A 13901-nucleotide genomic window follows, 5' to 3' on the forward strand; every position below is an offset into this window, starting at 1 on the left:
ACATGCACAGCCTCTTACAAGGTCAACCTGCTGGGGTCGATCCTGCCCAGGAGGCCAGAACGCCCTGGCCGGCAGGGCCCACAACCATGCGAACACAGTGAAACAGAACCCCAACGCTTCACCAGGTGAGGGCCAACCCGACGGGCCCAGCCCCCGGCTGCTCTCACCTCCGGCCACTCTGCTTCCAGGACTTGGGATGAGGCCAACTTATTTCTTGTCTTGGCCTTTTTCTTGGGGTTGCAGCATGGGAAAAGCGCCCAAAGGCTGGCCCTTCTGCGACCCATCCTCGCGGATGTGGGCAGCCCCCCACTCAGGGGCACCTGCTGTTTCCCAGGCAGATACCTCAGCACCTGAGGTATCACCACCGATCGCACACTATGACCACCGGTCTCACGCACACACCGCTCTCTCACACACACCGCTCTCACACACACCACTCTCACACACTGCTCTCACACACACCGCTCTCACGCACACACCGCTCTCACGCACACACCGCTCTCACACACACCGCTCTCACGCACACACTGCTCTCACACACACCGATCTCACACTATGACCACCAGCTCCGCTGTCTCAAGAAGAAATGGCACGAAGGCTCTGCCTCCAGCACATCTCCCAGGAGCCCAGAACATGGAACCCACTCTGTCACAAGGGGCTCCATGGTAACAGGGGGGCTGGGCTCAGGCCCACCATCAAGGGTGCAGAGAGCGGGGAGGGGCTGCCAAAAAGATGGCAGGTGTGTGTTGGGTGCGGGAGAAGGAAGGCCGTGCCCACAGCTCAGGCCCACCCTCAAACGTGACCCTGCAAAGTCACTGGGTCACAGTCAAACCGAACAGTATAAACTGCTTCAGAAACCACCACCACTAGGGATGAGCACGTCTTCTAAGTGGGCTTCTGCTTCCTCCACCCCCGAAATAAGCCTGCAGTGAGGCTACTGAAAGGGCACCCCTGAACTCAAGGGTGTGCCCAGAACCCACCCGGCTGAGGAGCACTCACCATGCTGGCTGCCCCTCACTCTCACCCTGAGCTTGGTCCTCCCTGACTGGCTCCCTCACTCGAGCTCAGCAAGGGCTTGACCAACCTCGCTCCGGGCGCTTACAATGAACCCACAGTGGGGACAGGGTTTCATTCAACCTGCTGCGAGCTCGCGCTCTTAACTTGGACCCTGGGCCGCCAGAAGACTCGGCCCCATGGGGGCGGCATGGTGGAAGTTCAGGGGTGGCCCTGCCTCCAGCCGTGACAGCCAGCGCCTCCCAGATCCCGCCAGGGGCTGCCCTGCCCTCCCTCCGCGCCCGAGTCTCCCACCCCCTCTCCTGGCCCCACTCCCAGCCTCGCGGCTCTCCACGCGCCAGGGCATAGCCCATACTGCTCCTGGCTCAGCCCGGACCTCTGCGGTCACTTGAGGACTCAGTCCCCTGGGTGCTTGGGGTCGTATGTCCGCCCATCTCAGCAATGACAGACTCTGGGGAGACAGGGTACAGTTTGGGGTCCCGCCCTCAGTGCACCCTGAACACGTTCTCTTTTTTTCGCTTTATCTACTGGAGTTCTCTGAGACGTCTTTTGAAAACCTCAACTGTGGCTTTCAAAAACACTGTAAAATCACTGTGCTCAACTTGAAGAATAAAATCTTCATTGTCAACCTGAAAGTGAAACTGGAGGGAAGATTAAAAGCAGTCACTTTTCTTTTTTTTTTTAATCGACGAAAGAGCCTTTATTTACCTATTTATATATCTGCCTTGGTCCAAAAAATACTAACGGTGGTAAAAGCAGTCACTTTTCAAACTGAAAAAGAAAACCCACATGTGACCCCATCACAGAACACAGGTCACGCAGCCCCGCCCTCCTCAGCTTCTCGTCCACCACCAGCATCCTGTCATCGCAAGGCCTGCCCTGGGCTGGCAGGCGCAGGGGAAGCGGGCACACCGGCTCCTCCGTCCCCAGGCTGCGTGGGCCGCTTGCTCCACCTTCTTCCCAAATTCAAGTGGCACTGAAAGAGCATGGGCAAGCTGGGGATTCTGATCCGAAACACAACCGTGGGTACTAAGCAAGGACCCCTGCCTCTTGTTTTCCTGGGATCAAATAAAGATGATCAGTATAATTACTGTGATGCTTACATGTGGCCTCAGATGAGAGAAGACACCCAGGGCTTCCCCACTTCCAGTTACAGACGCAAGCAGCTTGTAGGTCAGCCTACCCAGAGCTAGAAAAGCTAAATACATTTTAAAAGAGGTCCTCAGGCAGCCACAATCCAAGATTTCAAGCAACAGGGAAGCCCAGTGAGGCAGCTGGAGACTGAGAGGTCCGCTCCTTCCCCCGGGGCATCTGAACAAAGCTGACTCTGCGAACAAAAGGCAGGGGAAAGTCCAGCAGAGGGGACTGGCTAACACAGCTCTGGACGGCTCCTCCGGCTGGGAAGACAAACAGATGAGCGCAGGCCTGACAAGTCAGTCCGGATGGTAGAGACCAATCTCCCCAAGAAAAGTTGGGCACAGAAAACGTACCCAACACTCTGCCCAAACTGGCTGAGCGCTGAGTATCAATCACCTCGTGGTCTTCAGGAGGCGGACGGTGGGATTCAGGACCTGCCGAGAAGGAGGGGCCCTGGGAGGGCCCCCAGGCTTCCAGACGGAGACGCCGGAGGGCTCCTCCCTGGGGTCGGGTGGGGGGAGGCGGGGAAGGTGGGTGAAGGCTGCTGAGACTCAGCTTACAAGGACCCCCCCAGCCTCAAGTCACTCAGGCCCTGAGTGAACAGAGAGCTCTGTCCCCACGAGAGGTCTACGTCAGAGGAAAGTCTGGGGAAGACAGCATCACTCAGGACCTCTAGGGTTTTCCAAACGTAGTGTCCAACATGCAACCAACAAAGCAAAAAAGGGTGTAACAACAAACAGGACCAAGAGAAAAAGAACTGAAACAGATCCAGAGGTAGCAGATGTCTATCAGAATATCAGAGGTATGCTAGAGGTATCAGATGCAAACGTCACCAGTTCAAAAAATATACTTGACCAAAGGAGAAATTTCTGAGAATCAAAACCGATGCTACAACTTTAAAATAACAGGGACTGAATTTACGAACTCAGTCTCTGGGCTTAACATCAAACTGGACGTACCTGAAGAGAGGATCAGTGAACTGAAGGATGGATCAGTTAAAAAATATATATAAGAGGGAAAAAAGTACAGAAAGAGCCCGTTGTGAAACTATGTTGTTAAAAGCTATAAATGGGTCCCCTTATGAGGGAGAAAAGACAGAAAGGGGAATAAGAAATGCCTCCAGGGGTTGGAACTAAAGAGCCTCTTGATGAAAGTGGAAGAGGAGAGTGAAAAAGCTGGCATAAAACTCAGCATTCAAAAAATGAAGATCATGGCATCCGGCTCCATCGCTTCATGGCAAATAAATGGGGAAACAATGGAAACAGTGACAGACTTTATTTTCTTGGGCTCCAAACTTACTGCAGATGGTGAAATTAAAGGACACCTGCTCCTTGGAAGGAAAGCTATGATGAACCTAGGCAGCATGTTAAAAAACAGAGACATTACTTTGCCGACAAAGGTTCATTTAGTCAAAGCTGTGTTTTTTCCAGTAGTCATGTATGGATGTGAGAATTGGCCCATGAAGACAGCTGAATGCCGAAGAATCAATGCTTCTGGACTGTGATGTTGGAGAAGACTCTTGAGAGCCCCGTGGACTGCAAGGAGATCCAACCAGTCCATCCTAAAGCAAATCAGTCCTCAATATTCACTGGAAAGACTGATGCTGAAGCTCCAATACTTTGGCCACCTGATGCGAGAAACTGACTCACTGGAATAGAACCTGATGCTGGAGAAGACTGAAGGCGGGAGGAGAAGGGGACAACAGAAGACCAGACGGTTGGCTGGCATCACTGACTCGATGGACATGAGCTTGAGCAGGCTCCGGGAGCTGGTGATGGACAGAGAAGCCTGGCGTGCTGCAGTCCATGGGGTCGCAACGGGTCAGACGCTGAGTGACTGAACTGACTGGCACGGACGGGGGCAAGAGTTGGCTCAAGAATCAGACTATTGACTCAAAAATGAAAACCACACATTGGTTTCAGCAGCTCTGCGGGTGCCTGAGGCGAGAAGAAAATGTTCCAGCGCTCAGAGGAAAAAAGGTGTGGCTTTTAATGGCACAGCAACGCCGAGAGCTGACTTTGCAAGAACAACGAAGTCAGGAGATCATTGACGGGCGCCTGTAAAATGCTGCAAAGAAACACCACCAACCTGGAGTTCTACACCCAACAAAAACATGCTTCCAAGGGGAAAGAAAATAAAGACTTTTAGGGCAAATGGAAATGAGACAACTCTTCACCCACAGACATGAACTAAAAAGATATTAAGGCCGTGCTTTGGGAAAAAGAAAAGTAGTCTCTGACTGAAATATAAAAAACAAGTAAAGACCAACCATGAGGTAACTCTGACAGTACACATTAACTCTACAATCATGACAACACCAAAAATATATCTACAGTTTTAAAGGATAACAGTGACAAGGAGCAAACAGCCGTGTCAGGGAGGCAGTAACAGCACTAAGTTAGACTTAAATGTAAACCACGCGCCGTATCTGCGCACACTCACCCAACCACCTGGCAGAGGAGGAAGAACTAGAAAAGCACCTCATCCTTCTAACAGAAGGCCCGAGACAAGGACACAGAAGAGGCGGGACAGACAGAAAACAAACAGCAACACGCTGTCTGCACACGGGAACATCAAACTGTAAACAGAGCAAAGGTTCTCACGGAAAGATAAAAAGTGTCAAACTGATTAACATCAAAACTCTACACTATTCACAGAGGTACATGTGAAGATGGAAGACCACAGACAGGTGACACGAAAAGATACGCAGGCAAACAAGGACAGAAAACTGATGTGGCAATATCACTGTCAAACAGTGCCCTGAGTAAGAAGCATTCCTAGCGATAAAAGGAAGCATCTCATACTGATACAAGTTCAGTCTACCAAAAAGATGAGGATTCTAAATTTGAATGTACCTAATAACATAACCTCAAAATATCAATACATAAAAACTGACAGAAACAGAAAAGTATAACAGCCAGGTTCACAATCGCAATGGCAGACGTTAAAGACACATCTCTCACGGAACTGGGCTCCCTGGTGCGTGGGCACCTGCAGCCATGAAGGACCTGAAGTGCGGCCGGCGCTGCGCTGAGGCGTGCTGCACACGTGAGACACGCACTGGAGTTTAAAGACGCAGCGTGAAGAAGAGAACAGAAACTGATTCATTGGGTTCCATCATGCTGATTGATCACACACGGAAAGGGTACTGCTTTGGGTGTGTTAAAATAAAACGTATTACGGATGATTTCACCTACTTCTGCTTTACTCAACGTGGCTACCGAAATCTGAATTATATGATTGACAAACCTGATCTAAGTGATACGCACGGAACACTGCATTCCCCCTGATACGCGTGATTTTCAGGGGCCCAAGGAACATATAACAAAAGGAATATATATTGGGCCACTAGGAAAGCTCGAATTATTTCAAAGGACTGAAATAATGCAGGGTATGCTTAGGGATTGCAATGGGCTGACGGTCTATGTGCCCTCAAACTTCACCCCGCACGTGGAGATGATACTCGGAGGCAGGGACTCTGGGAGGGGTCAGGTCAGGAGGGAATGGGCTCCCGTGATGCGAGAACAGGGAGAAGCAGCAGGCAGTCTAGGAACCAGGAACCAGGCCTCACCAGACGTGGCACCTGCTGGTGATCTTGGGACTGCCCAGCCTCCAGTACTCTAAGAAACAACTTTCTCTTGTCTAGCAGCTAGTCTACAGTATTGGTAACAGTAGCCCTAAAAGCCTAAGACAGGGCTCTTCATGGAATTAAGCTAGGAATCAAAAAAGGGTCACTAGAAAAACCTTCCCAAACATTGGGAAGTTAAATGACATACTTCTTGAAGAACTTCATGAATAATAATTTTAAAAAACACAACGAAAATTAGAAATACTTTTCCATAAAAGATAATGAAAGTCTGGCTTATTCAAACTTCTGGGACCCAGTGAACTATGTTTACAGGGTCTTAAAGCCTTAAACACATATCCTGGAAAAGAAGGAAGGCTAAAAATCAATTAAGCCTCTATCCCAAGAAACCAGAAAAGAAGCAGAGCAAACGACACACAAGGCAGATAGAAGAAAAAGGAGCAGAAAATAAGGAAACAGTAAGCACATACGAATTTTTTTTAAAAACAATGCCAAAAGTTGGCTCTTTGAAAGGATTGAGAAAAATGATAAACCCCTAGAGAAACTGATTAAGAAAAAGAGACAGGGCACAAATCACCAATATCAAGGATTTTTAAAAGGGGAGACAACCCATCTTGCAGACAAGAAAGATATTATGAACACAGTTCACTTACCAATTGTAGAGTCTGCTGGCCTCACTAAATTCCTAGCAGTGGGAAATGCTTTACCTAAATAGACCCAAGAAGACATACAAAATCAGAAATTTTTATTTGCATGAAAAAAATTAAATCTGAAGTGAAAAGCCTCCCCACAATGAAACCTACTTGTTTTGCCAATCAATTCTTCCAAAAAGCCAGGGAAGTAAACAGCAATCTCACAGGAACTCTTGGGGTAAACCAGGAACACTCTCCTCCTTGTTTCATAAGACTAGCATAACCTTGATACTAAAACCAACAAGGAAAAGAAGTACAAGAAGGTCAAATTGCTGACTCTGAGTAGAGATGCTGCTGCTGCTAAAGCTAAGTCACTTCAGTCGAGTCCGACTCTGTGTGACCCCATCCCTGGGATTCTCCAGGCAAGAACACTGGAGTGGGTTGCCATTTCCTTGGGCAACTTTCAAGACAAGACTCTTAAACCATGTCCAGAATTCACTTCATATCTTTGCCATTTTCTTCTCCAGTTTATAACAAGTATGCTTCCACAAAACCTAGAGAGGCCCAAAGGAAGACAGGTGGGGTGTATAAAAGCCTCAGCACTTAAGACTCAAGAGACATGAAAACTTTCTGGCCAAAGAAATGAATGTGTGATGGTGGGATTTGGAAGAGAGATATGAATAGCTTTGGGACTACACAATGGCCCCTGACACCTCAATGTAGGAGAGGCTCATGGCATAGACACTGAGTCTTTGGGTAGGAGTGAGATGGGGCCTGAAGACATTTTGTTGTTGTTCAGTCATTAAGTCATGTCCAGCTCTTTGAGACCCCATGGACTGCAACACACCAGGCTTCCCTGTCCTTCACCATCTCCCAGAGCTTACTCAAAACTTATGTCCATGGACTCAGTGTTGCCATCGAACCATCTCATCCTCAGGCGCCCCCTTTTCCTCCTGCCTTCAATCTTTCCCAGCATCAGGGTCTTTTCCGATGAGTCAGCTCTTAACGTCAGTTGGACAAACTATCGGAACTTCAGCTACAGCATCAGTCCTTCCAGTGAATATTCAGGGTTGATTTCCTTTAGGATTGACTGGTTTGATGTCCTTGCAGTTCAAGGGACTCTCAAGAGTCTTCTCCAACACCATAGTTCAAAAGTATCAATTCTTTGGCGCTCAGCCCTCTCTACAGTCCAGTTCTCACGGTTCAGGTCAAAGAGTCGGACATGAGGGCCCAGCACCCAGGTTCAAGTGCTGGCTCTGCCCCTGTCGGGCCCAGGGACCTTGATCTCCTTGTCCCACCTCTCAGAGCCTCAGTTCCTTCCCTCGGTAAAGGGATCTGACCCCTGTACCACAAGCCGGGGCAGGATGCCCACACAGGGTGAGGTGGGGATGGGGGTTTGCATCCAGGCTGACAAGTCCCTGAGAACATCTGTGGCTGCATTATCCTTACATACGGAGCTGTTGAAATTAGACTTGAGGTGCCTCAAAGTCGAGAAACCCCACCCCAATGTCCAGGCTATGAGGAGGGACCCCTACCCCCAACTCCACCCTCATCACCACACTTAGCCAAGTCAGGGAACTGTCTCCGACACCAGCTCACGCCCACAAGGCCTCAGCTGGAAACTGCAAGAAACATGCCCCTCCCCCCGCCCCATGTCCATGGCCTCCCTGCCCACCCCCAGCAGATTAAAGCCTCTCCATTCTACAGATGGAAAGACTGAGGCTGCTCAGCCCCCAGCTCGTGGCCGGGCTGGGTCTGGACACACACATGTGGCCTCAGAGGGGCTGGGCGGGGTATGAGCCTCCCTGGGAGCTCAGGTGCCCTCACTGCCTCATCCGAGCCTCCTGGAGTCTGGTGTGGAGGCGGCTCCCATCCTCCAGCAGGCAGCTCCTCGCTTGCTTTTCAGAAAACAACATCCACAAAGATGGGAAACAGATGGCGCCACGGCCCACACCAGCTCCGGGGAGGAATGAGGAGAAACTACAGCCCGCCAGCCCTGGGGTGCGGTGGCGAGCCCTGAAAGGCAGCTCAAAAGCAAACTGACCTTGTAGGGTTCACGTGTCTGCGGCCTTCATAATTCTGCCAAAGCCGGAGTCAAGTTCAACATCAGGGCAGTGTGGGCCTCGGTCAACCCCAGTACTCAGACGGGATTTTCAGTGTGGCCTTCTTGGCAATGACCAGTGGGCATAAATTATGCTCTGGCTTTGAGGTTGGACTTGAAAAATGCTGATGGGTTTCAGTTACAAGGAAACATGTTGGCCCACAAGCTGCTCTTGTCTGTTTCCTGGGAACCCTGGCCGCTGACCCCAGTGCCATTGGAGGGACAGAAGAGTGGGGGGTGGACAGATGAGGCGCTCCTGCAGAAAGCAGGCCTGGGCCGCCTGCCTCCGGGACCTTTCCCCACCATTTCCATCCTGTCTGCTGCCCCAGGGGTCTCTGGCATGACACCGCTCCTGGACACTCGTGTGTGATACTGACTTCTGGATCAAGGTGTCAGATCCTAATTTGACAAGCAGGGCCCCTCTTGTGGGTTGCTGGGCAAGCTATTTTTAAGCTGAGTTCCTCTGGGCCTACGCTTCCTGGGGGAGGTGGGGGGCAAGAGGGTCACCTGTGGTCACAGCCAGTCAGCCAGGCTCAGCCTCCACGCGTCCTATACACGAAGTTATGAACCCGTTTCTTCCAGACCCACCACTCCTCCCTCTGCTGGGTTCAAGTGAAGTGTCACATCTCAGCCAGAAGGCAAATTCTGAGCTCTTCCTCTGGCAGAAACAACTTCACAAAATAAGCCAAGAAAGAGAGCTGGGAAAGCAAACCACACCAACGACCAGAAAAGCATTCCTCACGAGACAAAGCTAGAGAAAAACCAACATCCTTGTGGCCCAAAAACCCTCTTGGAAATCAACGTTCAGTAAGGAAGAGACGAAACATGTCAAGTTCCAAGGACAGGCATTGCCCATGGCCAGTGTAGTTTCGAGACGGCCTGACCGCTCAGATGTAGGCACACACCAATGTCAACCCCAGGTAGACAGCAGTGATGGCCATCACCATAGTAAGTGTTTAGTCTGGTGACAACCTGCCCCAGGCACCACATAAGGGGGCAGACCTGGTTCTCTTCCTCCGCCCCCACACCATTCACTCACGAAGGCAGCTCAGGTGCTATCGTGCCCTGCCTGCCTGTCTGGCTCATCCATGACCACCGCCAGGCAAGGACTCTGCCTTCTCTTCTCTGTGCACCATGAACCTGCACGCAGTGGGCCTTCAGAACCTCAGGAGACTCACCCCACCCCCACTATAGACAGAACCCTCCCCAGGCATTAAAACCGCCGTGGAGCCACTTTGGCCCAAGCCCTGGTTACGGATCCCTGGAGCCTCCTACAGCTTCTACAGCGTGAATAATCAGGTCCTTTATACACAGATTCCTGTCTGTCAGATCTGAGCTTTGGATTCATTGTCAGCTCTGTCCCTTCCATGGCAGCCAGGTGGGCCGCGATGCAGACAAAGGAGCTCATGAGCTGAGTTTCAAGGGAGGCACTGAAAGGACAGCGATGGATGCAACCTGATGCAAACTGAAGGAGGGTCCCTGCATGTCTCAGAAAAGGCCTCTGGTGTACAGGTGTGGAGGAGGGCCCCCACGGTGCAAAGGAAAGAGAGGTACTCAGGGGCAAAGGCTCGTGGCCTCTCCTGTAGCAGCTCCAGTTGGAAGCTCGTGAACAGTGGACAGCCAATGTGGTCACCTGAGCGTGACTCTTAGTCCCTCACAAAGCAAGAGAAAGGGGGCAGGGTGTGGGAGTACCCAGAGGGTGTGGTGGGGTGGGTGAGGGAGGTGTCCTTCTTCTCTTCAGTGCAAATTGCTTTTGTGAGTCTCAGAGCTGCCAGAAGGCAGTTACCAAGTCAGGTCCCCACTGTATCCAGTGTGGGCTGGCTGCCTTAGCCCCTGTCACATGGACAAGCCACACCATATGGCTTCCCTGAGTTCTAACAACAGGATCTGGGGGTTTTGTGTAGGTACACACTTCCTTGCTGTAGCTGTGTTACCCCCTTCTTTGAGCCCCAGTTTTCTCCTCTAGAAAAAGGACATCCATTGCTACCTTAGCAGGTTGCTACCTTAATCCCGTGAAGACTAATTAGGGTAATTCTACAATTAGTAGCTGGCCTTAAGAGATATTGGGCTTCCCCGACAGCTCAGCTGGTAAAGAATCCTCCTGCCATGCAGGAGACCCCGGTTTGCTTCCTGGGTCAGGAATGCTGATCCGCTACACAGGGACAGGCTACCCACTCCAGTACTCTTGGACTTCTCTTGTAGCTCAGCTGGGAAAGAACCTGCCTGCAATGCGGGAGAATTCGGTTCAATCCCGAGACTGGGACGATCCCCTGGAGAAGGGAAAGGCTACCCACTCCAGTATTCTGGCCTGGAGAATTCCATGGACTGTATAGCCCATGGGGTCGCCAAGACTTGGACACGGCTGAGGGACTTCCACTTTACTTTCAAGGGATATGACCTGAATCCAGGTTAAACTGGAGTCTCCCAGTGTCATCCGGCATTTCTTCCCTGAGGCCGGCCAAAACCCACACAGGTGCATTTCCACAGGTCTCCGCTCAGCCAGCTGGACAGAAAACCCAGCGTGGTTCAAACAAGCTGACAGACAAGCAGGAGAGGACTCACGGGTAGACGGCTTCCCTCCGGTCTCAGGTGGAGCTCCGGGACCACAGCAGGAACCAGGACTCTCAACCCCTGGGCTCAGCAGCGCCCTCCGTCTCAGGCCGGCGGCTCTGCCCCGACGGGCGGGCGCGGGAAGGCCACCAACCGCCCCAGGCTGACCTCACGCCCCTCCCACTGCTGTAGCCTGACCTCACGCGGCCCCACCCCTTCCGGCAGAACCAGCGCTCCTCCTCCCTTGAGGCCAGCGTGAGGCCCGGCCCTGGGCCCTGATTGGTCACCGCCCCAGTCCTGAGCCAATCACGGTGGCCAGGGAGGATGGAGCACACAGATTGGCCAGGTCCAGGTCATGTGACCATCCCCTCCAGGACACGCCTGAGCCGCTCACCCTGTGTCAGGGGTGGAGACAGTGCGATGCCCCCAGAGCGGGGCTAAGAGTCCCGTCACTGTGTGCGTGTGCTCAGTGTTCTGGGAGCCTGAGAGTCCTGGGAGTGCCTGCCAGTCCTCTCTACACACCGCAGACGGAATAGTCATGACGCATCTCTTCCCTTCCGAAGCGCTGTTTCACGCACCCACTTTCAGGGGAGCAAGACGTCCTGTTCAAAGGTAGGTTTGGAGATCTTCCCTCTCTTAACCTCTGGGCTTCTTTCTTGTACCATCTTAGAATAACGTATTCAGTTTAAAAGCCCCCACGCGCACCACCACATGCTGCTTTGCCTGTTCAGGATTCTTAGCTGTTCTGAGGAGAGGGCAAGGCCCCGGGGCCTCCCAAAGGGAATGAGTTTTGTCCAAGGGAGCACCTGAGAGGTGAATCACTGAATCACTTTGCTCTACACCTGAAACAGGCAGTTTATTGTAAATCAACATCACCTCATTTTAAGAAAAGATATTCCCTCATGAAAAATGGTTCAGAATTTTGTGAAGTTTTTTCTTCAATTGTTGGTTGTTAGTAGGTGTCTAATTGGTTTGGTGGTGTTTTTCGAGGTACCTTCCCACATGGATACCAAGTTGTCCCAATGGGACGATTCCCTTGTCCTTTCTCCTGGAAGTGTCCTTTCTGCGTTTACACATTAAGAAGCTGTTTTAAAAATGCCAAGTATCAAAAACGTCAGTTCTTTGGTAATTTGTACAGCACCCCAGAGGCACGTTTCCATGTGTGTGTATTCGCTTCGCATTTCACCTTTGCCAGTTTCTAGTGTACACAAGTACCCTCAGAGGGTTCTCTGTAGTGAACCATGTATGTTTCTGTGAGGACAGAGGATGTGAGCACGGAGGACGGGCTGAGTCCATAGTGACCATGTGACCATGCTCAGCAAGCCCACTATTAAGTCTGGCTGAGACTTCCTCAGGCAAGCTCTGTGTTTCTTCCTCTTCATCTCTGGATACACAAAGTGATGTTGGTGGATTGGGACGTGGGTCCCTGGGTCCAACAGTGTAGAGATATACCCATAGCCTGCTTTGCCATTATATTTTCCTCCTGTGGTCTCTGCTGAGCTGGTGTGGAGATATTTCTGCTAAAGACTTGAGAGGTAGTCAATCCTTCTGCTTCTCATCCCCTGCCTCGTCTGTGCTTCTGTCATTTTTTTTTTAATATAGCTAATTTCAATGTTGTTAGTCCTTGTGTCATTCTGACTCTCAGGCACCTGTGGTTTAATAGACCCCCAACCCCCAAGAGCTCCTCTTTGCCTGGTGGGGACATGGAGCACTCAGGGAGCAGCACCACATCGCAATGGAGCCTGGACCAGAGAGACGGTTCTTGCCAGGAAGGCTCCATGCCTGCTGTGGGGGGTTTGGAGTTCACATCTGATTGTGCATCCCCCGGGCCCTCGGTGCAGGCCCTGCTATGAGATCTGGAAAGGAGGTGGCTTCCCTCCCTGACACAGAACTAGTTTTTTTGTTGTTTTTTTTTTTGTCCTCGTCCTTGTCCAGTCCCATTTGTCTCCCAGGCTCTACACTTGACCCTCACCCACAGGATCAGGAGAGCCCATTTCTAGACGAATTTCATACAAGGAGAGGCTCCCGGAGACACTCCAACCCCCGGGCCTAAGTAAGTATTTCCTTGGAGTTTCACAGCCCTGGGAAGAGATACTGGATTTGTGTCCATTTTTCAGTTGAATATGTTGAGCCTCAGTGTGATTTGCCTTGAGTCACTCTGCAGGTCAGTGAGTAAGGTAGGATTTGAACCCAGACACTTTGTCTTGGAGCCCATGACTGTACAGGTGTTTCTGCTCCTCGATTCAATTTATTTCAGGTTTTTTTTTTTTTTTTTTGATGCATTTGTATATGGGACTGTTCTGTTCTCTCTCTGATGTTTCATATCCTGCTCTATTGCTGAATTTATTAGTTTTAAAGCTTGTTACTTGGTGGAGTTTTTAGGGTGTCATATAAATCCTGTCGTAATCTAATAGTGGCAGTGTAACTTCATCTGTTCCTATAGGGATGCTTTTTATTTCCCTTTCTTGCCTAGTTATGCTGGGTAGGACACTTCCCCCTCTGTGTTGAACAAGAGTGATGAGAGTGGGCATCCTTGTACTATTCCTGATCTTTTAGGAAAATCTTTCACCTCTTTACCACTGAGTTGGATGTTAGCTGTGGGATTGTCTTATATACCCTTTAGGATGTTCCATGTATAGCCACTATATTGAGAGATTGTAGCCAAATTGATGTTACACTTTGTTGAAAGCTTTTTCTGCAATCGTTGAGAAGATCACATGATATCATTCTTAGTTTTGCTCATATTGTGTATCACAGGGATTGATGTGCAGATAATAAATCATGCATGCAGGCACAGAATCAATTCCATTTGATCATCGTGTATGATTCTTTTAATGTATCTTCAATCTGGTTTGCTAATATTCTTTTGAGGATTTTTACA

General features: G+C 50.5%; 1 protein-coding gene and 1 long non-coding RNA gene across 3 annotated transcripts in view; both read right to left on the bottom strand.

Moving 5' to 3' along the window:
• The window catches only part of LOC133050741 (liprin-alpha-1-like), a 46994-nt gene extending 46710 nt beyond the window's left edge, over positions 1 to 284 (bottom strand). Inside the window, 1 exon segment of the mRNA XM_061134996.1 lies at positions 168 to 284. Coding sequence (XP_060990979.1) covers positions 168 to 284 — 117 coding nt within the window.
• A 1520-nt stretch (positions 285 to 1804) lies between these two features.
• Positions 1805 to 6654, bottom strand: LOC133050929 (uncharacterized). Of its 2 annotated transcripts, none has more exons than XR_009691729.1 (3): positions 6541 to 6654; positions 6391 to 6444; positions 1805 to 1990 (listed from the first exon to the last, which is right to left on the bottom strand). It is a non-coding gene; the product is annotated as an uncharacterized LOC133050929 (long non-coding RNA). The 2 variants fall into 2 exon arrangements; XR_009691730.1 differs by lacking the exon at positions 1805 to 1990 and adding an exon at positions 4071 to 4088.
• Positions 6655 to 13901: the final 7247 nt, after the last annotated feature.

This window comes from Dama dama, chromosome 33 (genome assembly GCF_033118175.1).
Source record: "Dama dama isolate Ldn47 chromosome 33, ASM3311817v1, whole genome shotgun sequence".
NCBI classification, from domain to species: domain Eukaryota; kingdom Metazoa; phylum Chordata; class Mammalia; order Artiodactyla; family Cervidae; genus Dama; species Dama dama.